This window comes from Balaenoptera physalus (assembly GCF_965194825.1).
Source record: "Balaenoptera physalus genome assembly, chromosome: 4".
NCBI classification, from domain to species: domain Eukaryota; kingdom Metazoa; phylum Chordata; class Mammalia; order Artiodactyla; family Balaenopteridae; genus Balaenoptera; species Balaenoptera physalus.
In genome coordinates, this window is record NC_138891.1 from 34078580 (window position 1) to 34099341 (window position 20762).

At 36.4% G+C, this 20762-nt stretch overlaps 1 protein-coding gene across 20 annotated transcripts in view; it reads left to right on the top strand.

Moving 5' to 3' along the window:
- MBNL1 (muscleblind like splicing regulator 1) overlaps positions 1-20762 on the top strand; it is a 174815-nt gene that overhangs the window by 28803 nt on the left and 125250 nt on the right. For 16 of the 20 annotated variants that reach the window (XM_082459608.1, XM_082459613.1, XM_082459594.1 and 13 more), the window contains exon 2: positions 3064-4051. The exons of 2 other annotated variants lie outside the window; for them this stretch is intronic. In XM_082459608.1, coding sequence (XP_082315734.1) covers positions 3878-4051 — 174 coding nt within the window. In that variant the 5' untranslated portion in view covers positions 3064-3877. Of the gene's footprint in view, positions 1-2443; positions 2886-3063; positions 4052-20762 lie in introns of those variants that run through there. 2 more of the 20 variants (XM_082459604.1, XM_082459597.1) reach the window with 2 other exon arrangements.

Below are 20762 nucleotides of genomic sequence, written 5' to 3' on the forward strand. Positions count from 1 at the left end.
AAGGGTTAGCATGTAACAAGTCCCAGGAGCTCACAACAGTAGGACATATGCCAAGAACCTTGGGCAGTTCCCTCACAGCTCCTCTCTCCCAGGGAGGATAGAGGTGCAGTGCTGGGAGAAACCAAAAAGATAAAATGTGTCAATTCAAGACAAGGAGAAGAGGGCAAGAAAGAGGGAGTTGTACGGGCTGTTAGAGGTCAAGTAATGACAAGGGACTATGCGTAGTCTTTGGATTTGGCTTTGTTGGGAGCATTGACGACTGTCGCTGAGCAGTAAAGTAATAGTTATGGAGGTTTCACTGATACAGATTCAAACGTGAATGGAGGAGAAGCAGGAAAATAGCACATGTAGATGACTCTTCAAACGTTTGTTTGGGAAGGATGGATTAAGAGCATTAGGGAGAGGTGATGTGTAACGAGGCAATGTCCCCTTCCTCCTGCTGTGCCACCCCTTCTAGTTTAGAGCTTCTTCAGCACTTTGAGGGCTCAGAGAAGGAATTGTAGGAAAGGCAGATGTTCCTATAGAGAGGGAGTTTAGAGGGAAAGAAGTCTTGAGAAGGAGCCAGTTAAGGTGGCAGCCTAACCTTGGGCCGGAGAAAGGAAAGCTCCTGGGAGACTGAGAAGAAAGATTACAGAGAGAGAGTTTAAAGATGGATGGTGGGAAGGTGAGAGAGAGTTCATGCCTGAGGGCCACTATTTTTACTATGAAATATTTGTGACATATAAGATCATCTACTGTTGGTAGTGAGAGCAACATGGAGGAGGAGGGACTTGAGAGTAATGAAGTTTTAGAAGAGCTGGAGTGTGAGAGGGAGCTGTCCAGGGCCAGGGGGAGGATTCCTAGACAGTGGGAGGCCTGAGTGACCCTGGAATATAGAAATTTATAGAGGCAACAAGGAGTGTGTGTGTGTGTGTGTGTGTGTGTTTTCAGGTGTGTGTTCATATTTGTTTATATGGGTGTGTTCCTGCATGTGTTTATGTATTTATGTGCTGTAAAGTTAATTCCAGTTCGCAGGTAAAATCGATCATTTAATTTGCCACAGTTTATGGAGCTCCATCTGTTTTCCATCCCTAAGCCAGGCACTTAGGGTTACTGAGATGAGTAAGATTGTTTCTGTCCTTGGGAACATTAGGCTAGTGGGTCAGTCATGTAAGCAAATAAAACACTGTATAGGGGAGAGGAGGTAATTGGAAGGAGACAGTGTTAATATATGGGTGGGTGGAGACGGAGGAAGTGACATCTTGAAAGCTTCTTGGAAGAAGTGACATGTTAGCCAGCTTCTAAAGGAGGTAACGGTTGCAGGTGAAGCTCTTGAAGATTCCAGAAAGACAAAAGAGATGTTGACCACAGATGTGGTACATACGCAAGGCATGAAGAAGTTGAGAAATTTTGATTGCAGAGTAAACGTTAAGGAAGGTGGATGAATCTTAAGAGTTCGTGACCAACTTGGCTTTGTTTTTACAGAACCAGGAATTAGGACCGGAAAATTTTTTAAAAACAAAAATATTTCTGGAGCATCAGTATGAGTTTTTTTTTTTTTTTTTTTTAATCTTTCCAAAAGTTGTAGTCTTACTACAATATTTTTTAAACCTAGTATCTGGTAGTTTTTAAAAAATTAATGTTAAGAATGACAGTATTCTCAAATAAATTTTTAAAATTTCGGCTAGATATCCATGGTTTATGTATATGTATGTATGTATATATATTCATATTCATATTCTGTATTCTAATTTCCAAATTATAAATATATTATACGCCAGTTGGCCATTTTTGGCCCTTGAAGAAGTGTAACCTAACACTATTTATTATACTGTGTCATTGCTCTTTAGAGTGTGAAACTTTTAGAGTTATTAAAGCCTTGTTTTCTTTGGTAGCATTCAAAATGGGGGGGAAAATGTATGCTTTTGTTTCTGTAACTACTGAGCATTTTCTGAAAGTTTTTCCATCCAGATTGAAAGAGAAAGTAAGTTGTTAAAAGCAAAAATGCCCTGCTATAGAGAGCAGTCTGAGTTAATAGATCGTTAGGCAATAGGGGATCCCCCCCAGCTCCTACCCTCCAGCTTCATTCGTACCTCTGAAGTGCATCATGTTGCCCAAATCAAATTGTTCACTTAATATTTAATGTTTCTGCGATGGAATCACTTTCTCCCTTGAGGTTGACTTCACATTTACCAGCCACACTGACAACACTGCGCTCCTTATTTTCCCCACATGACCTCAACTTCTGCTTAAAAAATGTTAGAATAAAGGATGCTTTTGTTCATATCTCGCCTGCCTGTGATATATTGACAAAGTGTCTGCCGGCTGAATGGAATAGTTTTACAGTATGAGTGCCGCTTTCAGTGGAGGGGGCAGGACTTGGGCTGTAGAAGGAAGTGAATTGGATAGGTCAGGAGAATGTACCATTTGTAAACACCCCTTTCCTTTTTTATTCACGTGTCAGGACAGCAGGAGCAGGCTGTTCAGTGCCCGTGCCTGCGCAGAGCCGGAGGGAGAGCAGCTTGGAAGTCAGCTGCAGTTTTTAAACCTTGCTTTTTATTTCCTGATAATGATCTTCAAGTGCTTGGACTTGTTTGAGAAGCTGTTTTGAAACTAACATGGTTTAGTCCACTAACTGCATGTTGGGTAAATTCAAAACCCACATGCTCGTCCTCTTGCAGTGGAATAAGTCACATCTGATGGACATTTTCTGTGCTTATAGCATAGTAATGAACGTCTGACAGGCGCGACCTTTCATAAGACAACCCACACTATTGGCTTTCTGCCCAGAATATTGCTGCAACACTATCTGTGATTGGTTATCTCTCTATCATGCATTGCTTCACAAGGGGAAACGGCCCCTTTTTTTAATAAATCTACAATGGCTGGCTGCAGTATGCCTCACTGTAAGTATTGTGTGTGTGTGAGAGAGAGAGTGTGTGTGTGTGTGAGTGTGTAAGAGAGGGAGAGAGAGAGGCTGACTTGAATACTACTTAGTCTGGTAGCACATGGCAAGGTTGTGATACTGTAGGACGTCAGTGAAGAGCTACTTAGTAAATCTTAACCTATCTTTTTTTTCTACAGGTTGGTACTAAGAAGTGCCTTTCCTGACGTCTCTGCTGCTTGGAACCGCTTCTAGAGCAGTCTCTGCTTTTGCCTTGCTTGCTGCCAGCTAGACTGTGACGACAGCACATCCACCCTCCACCTCTAGCCCAGACACCCCCATTTCTACTTATAATCAAGAGAAAAGCTCTAAGTATCTGGCATTGCCCTAGGCTGCTTTAGTTTTAAGAGAAAAGTTTGCTGAAAAAGTAAGATATCTTCTGCCAGGAAATCAAGGAGGAAAAAAAAAAAATCATTTTCTCGATTTTGCTCTAAACTGCTGCATCTGTCTATGCCAAACTAATCAATACCGATTGCATCACCAAACTCCATTGCAAATTCAGCTGTGAGGAGATTCCCTTTCAGACAACTTTGCTGAAAGCAGCTTGGAAATTCGGTGTCAGAGGGTCTGCCACGTTTTCATGCTTGCATTTTGGGCTCCAAATTGGCACTGGGAAGGGGTTACTGAGGGCACAAGGCTGATTCGAGGCCCTACTTTTAAACGTTCATCTACTTACGATCCTAGTATTTCTCTAAAAACCAAAACCTCTTTGAATTAACAGTTTCATGCTGTGAATTTCTAGTGGGAGATCTTTTCCTTGATATTGACAACACAATTTTCCATGTACTTTTAAAGCAGGGAGTGGGGGAAAAGTATTTTGGAGGAGACATTTTCATCATCATTTTACAGTTTTATTAGTTCAGTTTTTTCTTTTTTTGGTTGTTACTGTTTTTTTTGGGGGGGGTTGGGTTTGTTGGTTTCACTGAAAATTTTAACTACCTGTAAAATCTAAACATGGCTGTTAGTGTCACACCAATTCGGGACACAAAATGGCTAACACTGGAAGTATGTAGAGAGTTCCAAAGGGGGACTTGCTCACGGCCAGACACGGAATGTAAATTTGCACATCCTTCGAAAAGCTGCCAAGTTGAAAATGGACGAGTAATCGCCTGCTTTGATTCATTGAAAGTGAGTAAATATTATATTATTTTAAGGATATGCAATAATTGGATAAAGGGGATATGGACATATAGTCCACTGAGTTTGGAATTATGGATTGCTGTGTTAATAGTTTTAGTTATACGGTGTGTTCTTGATGATGTTGAGGTGGGGGACTTTACTGAGAAGCAATAGAACCTAGTCTGGCCAAACTTTCTTTGTTATGAATAACTTTCTCCGTCCTTTAATGCTGTGATTTTTTTTTTCTAGAGCAGAAGGTGTCAGCCTACTTTTTACTTAGTAATAGCTAAGTCAGCGCCTATCTATAGGAATAGTAAATGTAGATACATGTGTGTGTTAGCATGTGCATAGATTATATACAAGGCCATGGCACTAGCTGAATGGGGATGATTTGTTTTTGCTTGTTTGAAAACGTGCTGTACTGTTGTAAAAGTATAGCAGATTTTGTCAGCTAAACTTGGGTAGACTTTTTATATTAATGTTTTGACATTATGGAGTTCCTTTTTGTTGTATGCGCATATTATTTTAAGGCCAGAAGCAATGCATGTTGTGGAAAACATAACTAGAAGTAAGGTTCTGAGCTGCTGCCACAGTACCCTATCAGAGGCATAAACTTTGTTGAATGTGACTTTTATAATTCAGTAGAAATGTTTGAGTAGTATTATTAATTGGATTTTTTAAGTTTCTAAAATTCTAATGTGAAGTAACTTAGCAGTTTATTTTTTGTTACCTCCTGATTATTATGTTTTTATTTGTAACAGTCTCAGATAGAGGTGTTAAAAGTTAGCTTTTGTGGGCACCATAATACCAACAAGTTCACTTTAGTATATTTCGACATTCAAAAATGTCATTGGGTTCGTATTTCAGGTATCACGTTTGAAAGTGGGTCTTTTAAAAGATAGCATACATGTCTTAATTTTGATGTGCAAGGTCGACTAGAAGTGTGAAGATTCCTGGGTACTCTCTACATACTTGGTTTAATGAACTGCCTTTGAATATTAATGTGCTGGTTTAATTCACTCTTTGAACCTTGGAGAGGGGAGTCACTGTTATTTCAACATCTATAGAAAAGTGAAAGTTTCATAGATCCATTTTGTCTTTTGCAAAAAGAAAAAAAATAGTGCTACAGTAACCTTTCTTTAATACCATAGGGGTGAATTAACTGAAATAGTTAACATGTAAGTTAACTCATAACTCACCCCAATGTTATGAGTTAACTTGTGAGTTAACTATTTCAGTAAATTGCTTCTTGGTCCAGTTTGTGCAGCTCACTTTGCTAAAGTTTCACCAAAGACTCAAGGATATTATCTTCAAAGTAGAATATAAAAAAAGGTATTAACGACAACAAAGATACCTTATAGTGTTAGATTGTTCTTAGTGTCATAGTGCTAAAGATCAATAAACAAGAGTTATAAATTACCACTGGGCCTTTTTTTTCCTTTCCTTTGAAAGGCATCGATGAAGGGCACAGTGGTTGTACCTTGTGACTGTGTCTTCCTAAATTCCTGCCAACTGAATTTAGGTGTAATTAGAGACTGGGACCCATAAAATGAGGGGCAAAGGGCTAATTACACTTGTCGGTAACCAGCTGTGTCCATAAGTAACCCTGTTTTGACCCAATTACTAGTAAATCCAATTTTTAATCCCACAGACAGTTGATGGTGCACTGGTAACTGCAAAATGAAGGACCTTAAACTTGGCTGTGACACTGAGTGGTTTCACAGAAGACCTGCTTTCACAGCATTTGGAAACATTGTGAAACATTAAAATTCAGTTGCTATTTTTCCATCTCAAAATATTTTTTTAGTTGCTGCTCACTTGTGGCCATAGAACAGTCCCCCTTTGAGTAAAGCAGCAGCGTTGCTTTAATGACATGCTGTGTGGTTAACAGGATTCAACTGCCACATCAACATCAAGGACTTTTTTTTTAATAACAAATAATTTCAAGATTTTAAATTTACTTTTGAAATCAGCTTGTTGTCGCAGCTAATCAGTGCAAACGTTGTCCATATTCTTTGTCTTTCTAAGAGAAACTGAAATTTAATTTATAGTGTCTAAAATGTGGTAAGATATTTTGATTTAAGTAACAGGGAAAAAATAAACACAGGTTTATTTCTGGTGAAGCTTCATCCCCAGAACAACAGCTCCTTAAATGTTAGTGAACTATGTTAAGAATTAATTTAAAAAAATTTGAATGTGTAATTAAGTATTCATGTTTCAAAAAGCCGTGTTTCATATATATGTGTGTATGTTTGTAACTAACACATGTGATTCTTGATAAGAGTATTCAGAATCCCACCTTTTAGATAGTAGTCTTCCTGTGTTCAATTTTGTGGCTAAAATAGATCAAAAACATATTTTAAAACAGTTAAAGTAACTCTATGACTCATGCCTGAAGTTCTGAAATTTGGGAGCATTATGAGGTTTCCATGCCAGGAACCGCTAGATCATTTGTATTGTTTCAGAGAGTAAACGGAAGGAATTTAGAAAACTTGTAATATCCTGACTTCTTTAATAAAATGTGTTCTATATATTGCTACAATCCATAGTCCAGCCTTTTGTGAGTTCTTGAGCCCTGAGATGGAGGTAGCCTGTGTAATCTACTATTTTTAGCAAGTTAGGAAAGCAAACCAAATACTCTCTGAGAGGACCCTGGGAAATGGCTGTACCCTTCAGCTGTGCTGTTTCAGACTTTGGCCAGGCTCCCAGGTGACTTAGGTTTATAGCAGACTTCTACATAGAGGCGGAGAATTCATTTCATTAAAAACAGAAGTCAAACAGTTCAAGAAAGTATTTATGTAAAAGAAATCAATTGGCATGTTACTAAAGGGAATAGGAAGAAAATCAGCTGATAGTCTTTTAGTTGCATATTGGTGATTTTAAAGTTTAAATAATTAACTTAGATGCATTTACTACGTGAAAACCTAGAATTCTGCATCACAATAAATGTGTTGCTAAGTAAAATGAGAATATATAATAATGAGGAATATATGTATATATGCATATACTGAAATAGAATGATAGCAGTAAGAAAGAACAAAAGATGTAATAATGAGTTATCATTTATAAATTAAACAATATTTTAAGCATTTAATTTTTCTCCCTTAATTTTGCTTTTGCACTTGCAGTCTTAATTTCCAACAGTCTAAGAGTATATTCATATTGAGAATTAAATTGCTCACAGATTATAGATTTGAGTGTTTTATTACTTCAGAAATACTGAACATTAGAAAAGGTGTTTTATTTAATGCTGGAGAGGATTTCTTTTTTCTCATGGCTTATGAAAGGGATACCAAAAGAGAAAAATATCAAAAGAAAAATGTCAGCACTATAAGATGCTATTAGAATATTATGTTTCAGGAATGATGATTCAAAGAGTCGTTAATGGCAAGTTACCTATTTTCTTCAGTAATAATCTCTTAACTAAAATTAAGTAGTTGATATAAAGAAAGCCTACAGGCTGTATTTTAATGTGATGCCAAGTTATTTATATTATCAAAAAATAAGCTTTCATCTTGTGAGCAGCAGAAAGAGACTTGCTTATTGAAGTCTTCTTTTACAAATATCCATTTATTTTTCAGGGGCTGTGGGAGGAGAAATATAACCTTTATGTTTACTATCTATTTTCCAAAAATCTAGCAAACTTTTTACCTTTGAAAAGTTTAGTACCTTGTTCTCTTATCAAATTAGGCAATTTTGTTTAAGATAAATAATTGTTCATTTCACTGTTATACATGTTTGTGTATATAGATAGCCCAGCTGATCAAATTTATCATAGACACATCAGAGACCAGATTCCACTGCAAAGTAGTGTGGAATCAAGGGCATGAACAAACACATTTAAAGTGCCTCTGAAGACTTAGCAGAATATATGAAGTAATAAAATCAGCTATTAGAAGACACACAAATAGGTAAACATCCAGGTAAATGAGCAACAACTAGAAAACTCACAGTTAATAACGCAGATAAACCAAGTCTCCAGATGGTTACGCGGGGATAGGGTGACATAACTGGACATAATAAAGTGGTCTCAAGGTATTTACATTTACATTTTAGAAGATCTTCCATTATTAGCACCGTTTATCTTCAATTTAGCAATTGCCTGTGTTGCTCCTGCTCTAAGTCCCAGCATAGTCTTTCCATAATATCTTTTGAACCAGTTCAGCTGATAATCCTGACAAAATGGTATCTGCAAATTGCAGGCTAAACATCTACTTTTGAATTAAAACTTTGATCTACTAGGCTCCTAATTGGAATAACTTTTACCTAGCATTTCATTGTTGTTTGTTGTTTTGCTAAGGGCATCTCCCATGTGATATTGAAACTCTGACAGAGTATTGTATGTACATGTAACTCTGTAGGTGCATATTCAATGTGTCTTTCAGTGACAGGTTGACACAGGACTTCCTCATTTCCCCCTAATGATTTAGGAGATGAACTGTTAGCATAACTTGTGTAGCGTTGTGTATCATAGGAAAGTTCAAATTGTATTTTCTAAGCAGAAACGTCACAACTTTGTAAAGAACTCCCTGTGAGTGAGCCAGGTGTAATGTCATCAACTCTGACACAAACCTTTCTTTAATGAAATTCTCAGTAGCCACAGCTGCTTTGGTAATACTTATAACTTGATCCATTTACCTATTTATATTCTATGGTTAGACATTTTTTTAGGATAATATTTTTTAAAGGAGTAAAGATTTTTAAACTTTTGGACAAATTTCAAGCCGTGTTTTGAATCATGATACCTAAGGCACTAATTCTAGAACTAGTTTTTTTTTTCCTTCATAAGATTATGGTACACTGCTTCTATTTTTTTCTTTTTCACATTAAACCTTGCTTCAATTTTTGTGTGTGGCAAACTAAAAACAATTTAAACCTAAAGCAATGTGGCACTTATACTCGAGCTCAAACTTTAATTGTAACTCAGACTTCTAAACGTACACAAAATTCTGATTCCACGAATGGCCTCAAAGCAATTCCGTGTACAAGGCTGTTGCTGACGGCTATTACTGACTTAAAAGAGCCTATGCAGCGTGGTGTAAATCTTGTATTCAGGAAGTGTGTGACATGTGCCCGGTTCACATGAGAGGTGAGAAACTGAATGTTTCTCAGACTCAGCACAGACACCTAGGGACCTAGTTTGGGAAGCTTATCCTGTCATTTTCCTTGCCAAGGATAAGTAGAGGATTTCAGCTATCAACATCGCTAATCTGTTACCTTTCATGCTGAGCAATGTCTCTGCCTTCCCACAGACTTAGACAAAGCTTCTTATTTTCTTACAAAGATATCCTATTGAGCAAATTTTGAGTGTTTTTTTTTTTTTTTTAAACTTCAGCAGAAACAACATTTTGTGCTTGTAGATAAGGGAGCAATTTCTATGTTAACAAGGCCAAAAATTATGTCAGTGGAAATAGATAACTAAGTAGATGGTCTGTGATTTAGCCCTGATGATAGTTATTAATACACAGAAATTTCAGTAAAAGCAACTGGAAAGGCTTGTTAGAAATACTTAGTTGCTTGAAGTATAACAGATTGTTAGAATAGTGATTTCTTGGTGAATTTCACCTTAAGAATAATTCTGGTGAGGACATCTTATTCTAATATTTATTTATGATAAACAACTACAGAGTTTTTATCTAATACTGTATTTCTTATACAGAAAACATCAAATGAACATCACCTACAGCATTATTTATACTCTTTTGGCACATTTTTGAAAGATTTTCACTTTGAGATAGTTTGATTTGTTGTTAGAGATAAAACTTTCTATATTATAAGGATTTGTGTTTTAAAAATACTGTTAGTTATAATCCCTTAGACATTATCATTTGATTGAAAGGCTGTCTCCTGGATACCTTTGGGCCTTGGCCGTGTCTGACCGGTATTCTTCTTCTTGTGTTATCCCTGAGTTCTTTCCAGCTTTCTAACTGCCCAGCTTCAGATCTGTTGGTTCTGATCCCTTTTTATATTTCTCTCTGGAGTCATACAGAAATGATTTAGACGTTCTGTCTTTAAGGGATTATATTCAGTATTGAGTAACAGAGACACCTTTCCTCCCCAGCATGAGGCATAAACAGATTAAGGGTTTATATTTCAGTAGGTTGTCCAGGCCCATGTGATGACTCCACAGTCACTAGAACTTAGGTTTCTTCACCCTTAGGTCCTCGGAAGCACATGACTTCCAACCATAGGTTTATTTAAAACTTGCAAGATGGCCACTGCAGTGCCAGCCACCACATCTGCATTCCAGGAAGCAGGAAGAAGCATGGGCAAAAGAGGCCACAGCCCAGCCCGCTAAGGCTCCTTTTAGCAAAAGTCCTCTAAGCTTCACCCAGTGATTCATCCTGGTTTCTCATTGGCAGCAAGGATAGCTGGAAACTATGTACTTAACTGTCGCCCTGATTGAAACCATGCCTCTGGGTAGTTTAGGTAGAAAGGGGGAAATGGATGTTCAGGAGGGCAGTTACTGGGATGGGAGTTAGCGAGATATTTTTCCCCCCAGAAAACTTCCAGAATCAAGTATCTCTCCCTGAAAAGCATCTGGGTATGAGGGGAGATCACTTCTGAAGAGAAACTTGTATCTTCTTATCTTGGCAAACCTGTCCTCACTTTTCCTGTCTTCGTTAACTAGAGTTGCCTTTTTTTTTTTTCTCCTTTCAAATCATGATATATTTAGTCACTAAAATATGGCATATCACAAATGGATTGATTTTTTACTAATACAGAATTTAAAAATTGCTTTCTTTATTTTTTAAATTTTCCTATTGCCAGTGCATACTTATATAAACAGTTATATATTTATAACTGGAATATAACAGGAATGTATGTCATAAAAAAACAGGTCTCAATGATTTCGACAAAAGAATCTGTAGTTACTCTGATGCCTATTTCTGCTTCTTCTGCAAATATACTTTATTTCCTCTGCATGAAGCAAAATAAAATGAGTTAATATTTATTGAAAATTATTTTATGCTGGTCAGTATTTTCAGTGCTTTTAATTTTTTCATAGTACTTAGTCCTCACATAAACTCTTTGAAGAGTTACTGGTATCACTGCCGTTTCTCAGATGGTCACACTGAAGTACAGAGAAGTTAAGTGATGTCCACTTAAGGTCATTCACCCAGTAAAATGCGGACTCCAAGCCTGGTAACCTAATTTCACAGCCTGCACTTTTAACCACTTTCCTGTAAAACATTGCTTCTTAATTTACAGATCCACATCCCAAGGATTCAGCAAAGAAAATACCTGAACAGCAGTGCTTAAGAATAAAAATGAATATTTCAGGCAGATTCACAGCATAGGGCCTAAAGCAGTAAATACTCAAAACATTATATTTTAAGTCAACAAGTGAATCAGTGAGTGAACACAAAATAGCATCAAGAATGCTTCCACCAACTTTCAAAGATTATGTATTTGTTTTAAATGTATGGCCATGTAGGAAAAACATTTTAAATTCATCACCTTAAGGAGTCACTGTATAAACTATATAGCTGTCCCCCAATGTACTAAGAAAACCATATTGCAAAGCTTTAATTGTTTAGAAAGCATTTTTCCACAGAAGCAGTGTGGTTAAGTCATTAGTCCAGCCCTGGGAAGCCTAAGGAACCCATAGGATGCTTGAATTACAGTCCAGTGCAAAGAGTACCCTGGACACTCTGATTATTAATTAAACCCAGGAGGCTCCCCAGTAACATTATGAGTACTATCCCGTCATACATCTTAAGTGATATTAGTGTCATAGACCCCCAACTGCTTTTGTTAAACTGTTTCAATGGGAAAAATACATTTCAAGTTTCAGTTTGGGGGCTCCGGAAATTCATCCGGGCCTAATGCAGGGAAGGTAGCCTTTCCCAAACTCCCGGACACTATCTGCAAGCCGGTGCGAGAGGTTTCCTCAGCTCCATGTTTGGGCTGCTCCTGTGCCCCAGAGCTGGCTTTCAATAGGGCAGTGGCTCAGAATCATAGGGACTAAAGACAGGGTATGGAATGAGGGGCTATGTCAAAAGCTTCCCCTGGGTGGGATGACTTTTTTTGTTAATATGTCTTCCAAGTAACCTTTCTTTTTTGCTAAGGTCTCAACCTGCTTCCTTTTCAAGTGTATAGCTTTTTGGTTCTGAGTCTGGTCCACTGTGGAACTTCATATTGATGAACAGCTTCTTCCCATTCTCTTTCCTTTCTAAAATTATCAAAAGTGTAGCTTTGTTTTGATGCCGTTTCTTTCTGATTACTAGTAGAAACGGGGAAAAATAGGTGCATAGTGAAAATATCAAACTAAGATTTTTTTGTTTTTGTTTTCTGGCCATTTTATCATAGGATATAGTCAAGGGATCAGCAATAAAGAACCAGATATGAGAAGAAAGACATTTAGGAGGTGATAGGGGGTGGGGATTTCACAATTCAAGGAGTATAACTTAAACACTTCCTGTGTCAAACTTTAGAAAGGCAGATATTAAAAACACAGCCCCCCAGGGGCAAATTGCTAACAGGGAAACCAGTATATTAGGTGGTGGTGGTAGAGTTCAGAGGTGGAACTTCTCCATAGCAATTGGAGGGTCGGTGAAAGAGAAACTTAAGGAAGAGAGAGAGAAATGTGTCTGGTGGTTTATCTTTCCTTTTTTTCCCCTCCCTTCCCTCTCACAACTACAAATTCTGAGACCACAAGTAGAAAGAGAAGAACTAGAGGGAATTCCCAGTAAGAGAGTTCCCATAGCCACAGGCCACCAGGCTGGGGCAGCTCTCCCTGCATCACCGTTGGTCTATTGGGAACCACCTATATTTTAACCCTAGATAACAATTTTAGGCTCAGAAGGATTCTTCTGATGCTATCTCAGTTTTTTTTTTTTTTTCCTGTCTTTTTTTAAGACTTTTTTGATGTGGACCATTTTTAAAGGCTTTATTGAATTTGCTTCTGTTTTCTGTTTTGGTTTTTTGGCCGTGCAGCATGTGGGATCTCAGCTCCCTGACCAGGGATCGAACCCGCACCCCCTGCATTGGAAGGCAAAGTCTTAACCACTGGACCGCCAGGGAGGTCCCTGATGCTATCTCAATTTATTCAACAATATTTATATTTTAATTGCAGTTCATGTTAGATTGAGACTCACTATTTATTGAGATCCAAAAACTGTTTTCTCAAGACCCCATACGGCCCCAGGCATCTTAACTGAGAATTTATCTCTCTGCATAGAATTCAGACTTGGTGTGGAGGCTTCTGGTTCTCAGAATCGCTTATACTTAATTCCAGGCTATTCTCAAATAAGGCAGGAAGCATCTGCTGTTAATAGTTGACAGTAAATTACATAAAGTAAAACATGGAAAATTAAAGTTAGAAAAGCTGGGAAGCTTTTCTATCATTTTCAATTTTCTGCACAAGCACGGACATAATCAGTGTTTAGGATCTGCTCATGACGGATAAATTACATCTGTAATTCATTCTTTTCCATGTTACTGCATTCAGACGATAATTTGCTTTCAGATATCTTTGCTCATCTAATATTCTAAAATCGTTCATAGACTGAAAATAAGTCTAGTAACATCTTCCAGTCCCAGGAAGCTTTTATAACTAAACAGTGTTAGCTTACCAAATGGGCCAAGTTAAAAAAAAAAAAAAGGTTTTAGAGAAAAACAGAGCCAAATTTATCATGCCCAAAATAAGATTCCTCTTTGGTAGACGACATTGCTTTTCATAAAACAATTCTTTAAGGGAGGCAACTGAGAAATGAACCATGAAGAACGAAATAACTAAAGAATTCATTTATTTATAAAGAATCCTGTTAAGAAAGATCTGTGTTCTGAATGAACTTTCTTCACATTATCTCATATCTCTTCATGGCTAAGTGGAAACTAATGAAATCTAAATCTAGCCATGAGAAAAGATTATCATCATGATTTTATTTATTAAAAGTTTTTCACTATTATGAAATTTTACTGCCAGATATTGCCTTCCATGAATCATAGCACAGTAATAAATTGAAGACAAATGTACACATAAGAACACCCAATATATAAAAGAACACTCCAGAAACAAAAAACAAACTCATCTTAAACTCAGGTAAACTAAAAGTCATGTCCACATTGAAGAAGAGTCATCTACATTGCAAGTTTTTGCATGGTGGAGTCTATTTAAGTAGCTTCCCCCCAACCTTTAAACTATGATTAACATATAGTAGCTTAACATGTAACATACATATAGTGGGTTAAGTATGCATGGTGAGAAATGCAAAATTATTATTACTATTTTTTAGAATCTTTATTGGCTGCTTTTGGCTTCTGTATTTCCCGTAAGGATGAATAATGCTGGAGGAGAGATTTTCACCCCAAACACATATTTTTATACTGAATGGTTAGGAATTTAAAAAATTGCAGACCAAAGTATTTGCCACTTCTGCATCTCAATTACTGGAAAATAATCCATTCTTCCTCCCCTTTTCATCATTTATTACCTTCTATTTACCTGACATTGCAATAGGCAGTGGGTGAATAACACACAGAGCCTGTTAGGTTGTTGATAGACTACAGCTTCTGAGAAGTATAATGAAGATTAAAATGATCATAGAATAATAAAACATTGTTTTAACTCTTCTATTCTTTAATATTAAAATGTCCCAGTGGAACACAAATTTGCCCACATAAAATGTAAGTAGGCATTTAAATGTCCTTGTGTATGTCTGAGAAGTTTGTCATGAAAAACTTGGAAACCGTTAAGTAGTCAGTGTGGGAAGAGCAGATGAATTTCAGCTCTGGTTATGTGTACTGCTAGAGAAACTGTGTGCTTGTATTAGTAGAGTGTGTTTACATGGTAAAAGATTTATACTAGACCCATCATATTCCAAAATTTAGCAAGATAAACCTGAATCAGATTGAATTTTAGGTAACACATAGAAATGGTTCAGTTTACTCCCCTGCTTTGATCATCATCTGTTGATTATATAAAATGATGAGTCTCAGAATGATTAAGTAACCTATGCAAGTTTGCATCGCCAGGAAGTGGTCAAACTGGAATTCAATACAGGCAGCCTGTCTTTAGAGCCTATGCTCTGAATTTAACTTGTTTAAGCTGACAAAGTGTTAGGAAGCACTACACAGCGATCTTATGCATACAAAAATATAGTGTTAATTATTAGTGAGTCTGCATATTAGAGTGACAGACATACTTAGGCATATTTGTTGAGTCACTGTAATTGCCTGAATTTAAGACAACTATACTTTTTAAAACATGATCACTCACACTTTTTGCTAATTCAGAAAAACATCCCTGAATAATCACTAATAAGGTTTTTTTTTTTTAATTTAAAATGGAAAATTTATACTAAATTTTAACTAGAAGTTTGGTAATATAGAGAATCTAAAACTTAGGTCAGGAAGAATTTTGAAAGTCATGCCAGACTGGAAACAGTATAGAAAATCAGAATAATAGGCTGTTCTGAGAAAAAAACAAATAAGAGTTTCAGTATTCTAAGACAAAGCTTGGAAGTGAAGTATGGGGCACCAGATAAGGAGGTTTTCATTACATAATTATCCTTATGATTTTTTTTTTGCATAAAATAGAATATCCTTTCTTATTCAAGGAAGTAGTATAATTGATATTTTTCTAATGCATAGAACCATGAGGCATTTTTTTTTTTAAATGGGTGAGAGTTCCTTCATATTTCATGAGTTTCACTGGGCATTTATAATAATACTGGAAACAAAAAACTGTGCTTAAGCCTTTCTAAGTCTTTGTAAGTTATACTATATGAAATTAAAATCTAGATTAAACCATTCACCCACCTCTTTGACAATGATTTATATAATACGTCTTCCTATTGTATGTCACACTTAAGTATTTATGCTAACTTTTAAGATTGTATTTTAAAAATTAGCTAGGAATAATATTTTAGTAGGTAATTTAACTCTTTGTATATTTGTATAGTACTTATCTTTAGTAAGAGGAAAGTTTTTTCACATGAATATTTAATTTTAAAATAGCTTATGACATTGTTTTTAAGACTTTTGCATTATTTGTAATTGAAATAAAAATGACTAAATATAAGAATCACTGTTTGCATTTTGTTCATGATATGACAAAAAGAGCATGTTTGCTCTCAGAAAAACATGGATTTAAGGACGTCAAATTCCTGGGCTTAATGGGTATTTAGTAAATATTAGTTTAAATTGGACTTTTAAAAGAGGTATCCAAATATTAGTGTTCATTATATGACTGAAAATGCTCTATGAGAAACATATAATTATCCTCACAGAGCTTTTCATTTGGACGAATGATAGCTTGGACAAAAGGGAAAAGAAAACCTTTAACATCAATAGCTAGTGTTAGAAGGATCCTTTCCTTAAACGATTAGAAACTCAGTGCCTCTTGGCCATTTTCTTGAATGCATCAGTTTAGTCAAACAGCCAGTTAGAAATGTTGTTAACAAAATTGTTTTTGATATATAAACTCAAACTTGGTATGGAAGTAAAACTTATTTTGTGTTCAGAACCAAATTGATCCCAGGGAAAGGTGACCCCTTAAGAGAAGAACTTTCCTTATGTCAGAAGAAATGTTGCATTATTTTGCATACTGTACTACAGGTATTTATCCATTATTTAAACATTTAAAAATGACTTTTTTCTGCATTATCACATACTAGCTTATTCATTTACCTGTTATCAAGAGAGAACATCTCTTAACCTCTAGCATGTGTACCACTTGACTTTAAGCTCACTGGGGTAGTATTAATAAAATAAGTCAGTATTTATATCATTGTCTGTGCCTAAAAACCCATTTCATAAATGCAGTTATCCATGATTGGAAAAGTGGTTGTAACCATCTGTTCCAAATTTAATTTCATTTAAAACTAATGCCTCTTTAGCTCTGTGTTGGCCTAAAATAAGTAATTCACATTTGCTATTTCAAATAGTATATTATTTATGTAAATTTCTTCCTAAAAGACTCACCTAGGACTTTGTTTCAAAAATAAAATTCATGTTCATTCAGTAAAGTACCTGCACAGACTAGAAGGTTAGATATTAAAGTCTATTTTTTCATGATTTGCACTATCCCTACTTTGTTCTTTTTATACCTGTATAAACTTACTTAGTTGGTAAAATATCTACCACTTAACTTCCTCAAAGGTGTAAAGGAGCATCCAAGTCCAAGATATTCCATTTATCACATCCTCATTTTTCCCCCTTTCATATTACCCAGAATTGATAGGACTCCAATTCTAGCCCAGTAAAATGGTCTCTTTTGCTTCAAGGTACTTAAAGATGCTGGCCTAATTCACAAGCTTGAGACTTTTTTATTTTAGTTAGAAATGAGAGTATATACTTTTTGCAGCAAATGGGGAAGAATGCCCCAGCTCCCTGATTTTATTGTCTTTTCAGGGCTAGTATAGCCTAGTAGTTTCCTGTAGCTAGCTCTGGGTTTTCCTTTGCAGTTGTGTATAAATTTTGTTATATTCTAATTCTGGATATGAGTTGTGCGCTTACTGTTTTATTTATTGAGCCATGCCACTGCCTTCTTGTTAAGGCTATTGATTATTGCCCATTCTATTCTGCTGTGTATTGATTTAGTATGTGGCAATGAGTTAATTGTATTACTTGATGTTGAAAGAGGATCAAATATGTTTGAAGGAGATGCTTGTAGCCTGTTTAATTGAGTTGGCTATTTAGGCTTTTAACATGTTGTGAAACAATTAGGAGAAAGTACAGGAGGACCTCTGAAGGCAGGAAACATAAAATTTGTTTTCAGCATTTAAAAAAATTATTTACTTATTTATTTATTTATTGGTTGCGTTGGGTCTTCGTTGCTGCATGCGGGCTTTCTCTGTTTGCCGCGAGTGAGGGCTACTCTTCGTTGTGGTGCGCTGGCTTCTCATTGCGGTGGCTTCTCCTGTTGCGGAGCACGGGCTCCAGGCGTGCAGGCTCAGGAGTTGTGGCGTGTGGGCTCAGTAGATGTGGCTTGCGGGCTCTAGAGCGCAGGCTCAGTAGTTGTGGCGCACGGGCCTAGTTGCTTCTCGGCATGTGGGATCTTCCCGGACCAGGGATTGAACCCGTGTCCCCTGCGTTGGCAGGCGGATTCTTAACCACTGCGTAACCAGGGAAGTCCCTGCAGCATTTTAGAAGATGCCAAAAATTGTGCAGTAAGTCCTTCCTGGCATTAAATGGTCAATTGATATTTAGTTAGCAGATGTGTAAAAGCTGGGATTTCCCCCCTCTATTTCGTTTAAAAATCAAGAGAGCTAACACCCTTAGATGCTCACATTTTATTGAGAAAAGTCACTTCTTTTTAAGAATGGTTTCATATTGAAATCGCATATTATTGGATATATGTAGAAATAGCAAGTGGGATGTGTATGTGTGTGTAGGTGCTCACATTTTGGGGATATTGCAGAGATAGGAAATTAAGCTAAATGATTAAGCTGGGAATCAAATGAGTTCTTTTTATCTACTCTTTTGTTTCTTAGCTAAAAATATTTTTTCATGTAAACAATAACATTTAAGGTAGGGCTGATATTTACTTATTTTATTTGACATTGTTTGAATTTTCCAAACTTCAGACAATCCATACTTAATGTGAAAAAAAAAATTAACCTTCAGAATGAGATCATGGTACCATGGTCCTCTAATGAATGTTACCTTTTGTTTTAGCGGCTCAGTTGGCTCTAATCCATGGAAAAGTTTTTATTTCCCATCAGATCCAAGATAGGAGCCAAACCAAAGTTAAAGAAACATTTTCCAGCAGACAAGTTTCTACAGATAACATCAACAGTCAAAGAGCATGCACTTGTGTGTTCTCTCTCTCTCTCCCTCCCCCCCCCACCACTTATGGAAATATTAGATTGGAAAAAAAATACTAAAATACTGATAATGATAGTAACTTTCAGGTTAATAAAGGCACTCCTTATTAATCCTCCCTAGTCACAGTATGGCCTCAAATTTTAAATCTGTTTACTTTTTCAAAATGTGTTTGCTTCAGGATGACAGAAGGAGGACTGCTTTCTCCCTGTGTTAATACCTTCCAGGGCTTTTTGATCTATAACCTTTCGTCACCTCTGGTTTATTTGCCTAGCATATGATTTTTGAAAAATGAGGGAACATAAACAATTATGACTGGCTTTTTGGAAATGCCTATTAAAACCCTGTCCTCAAAGGACCTGCCAGTTTGGAACTTTAACTGTAGAAATGTGAAAGCTCAGCATTGAAAGTAGAAGAGTGTATAAGAGATGGTGCCAGTTGGATCATTTTGCTACAAATACCTGCTAGACTCAAACCTTTCCCTTGCTTAGTGGTCCACCATACTAACAGTAGGACCCACTTAATTCCATGTGAGTTAACAGCTTACGTGGCATGCCTGCTGTGTGCCAGATAGCATCTCAGGTGCTTTTCCAGGCTTTCTGCGCAAAGCAAAAAAGACCTGGCAGGTATATTCTTTCCCTACCCCTACCACTTGCCCCACCACCTAGACCTACTCAGTTGGAATCTCTAAACCAAGAGACATGGCCAGGTATATATTTTCAAAAGCTGCAGGCTCCTGGTTAACAACCATTCTTTTAATACTGCTGAGAGGTTCAGGGAAGGTAGTATTTTTGCCATGACTTCTCAATCCATATAGAAGATGTATTTTTCTCCCGAGGATAAAACCATCTGGAAATCTTCACATGCTCCAGACTCCCCATATAGAGCTGACTTTGCTTTTGATTAGCACCGTTGATAAATTTGAAAACATGACTTAAAAAAAAAAAAAAGAAATAACCTTCTCACGTACTTAGTTAATTTCTTATTCATAGTTAGAAGGTGGAGTGGAGTCACTCTGTTTCATTAATGTCCCTGCTAGCTTTCAGATTCAAAAATATTTTTTTCTCTCTAAATAACACTCGCTATGACTTCTGTTCCCTAAAAAAAATGGAGTGTAATTAGCAGGGTTCCTTTTTGCTACGTATCTTCCATTTTGCTATATCTCCTCTATTAATTATAATAAAATAGACAGTTGGTAAAAGAATAAGTGTTACTTTTAAGATTCTTATAATGTATATCAACAAATGTGAAGTTCCAGTGATGACCTGGTTGACCTCGTAATTATTTTTGTAAAGAATTTCATATTTTGCATATTTTATTTCATCTCATTATCTCCAAGTAACTGCAAATAGAGTAATCTCCAAATAATTCTAATATCTTCTCTTTGAATTTCTGATTGATCATGGATTTAAATGAACGAAACTTTTCTTGCATTAGTGGCAGCCCTCAGGCACAGAAAATGATTAGACTAGCCTGGGTGGATATAGTTTTATAAACTAATCAATACATGAAAGTGATGCTAAAACTCCAGATGCCGTTACTTTAGAACTTCATGCATAAATTGAATGTGTTGTTCTAGGAAACAGGGAAAACTGATGGTCAGCCTTAGCCTGTAGTATATTTTGACAGCATGAATGAGTCAAGCAAGCAATTTTCCAGACTGTTTAATGGTACAAAGGAAAGGGCTTCTAAGGAAGTCATTCTTATGACTAGCTGAAAAATATTTTTCTTAGTAACTGTTCTAGAGAAAAACAGGTCACCGTTGGAAGAAAAATGAAATCTCAAAAGTTACCAGCATTCTGGTAGTGATTTGATCACTAAGATGTGCTTATCTTATGACAAAACTCCTTAAAAGGATACTGTTTCATACATTTCCAATTATTTAATGAATGTTGGTCTTGAAATTTGACAGGAAATTATTTAACACCATTGCACACTTTAACTCCAT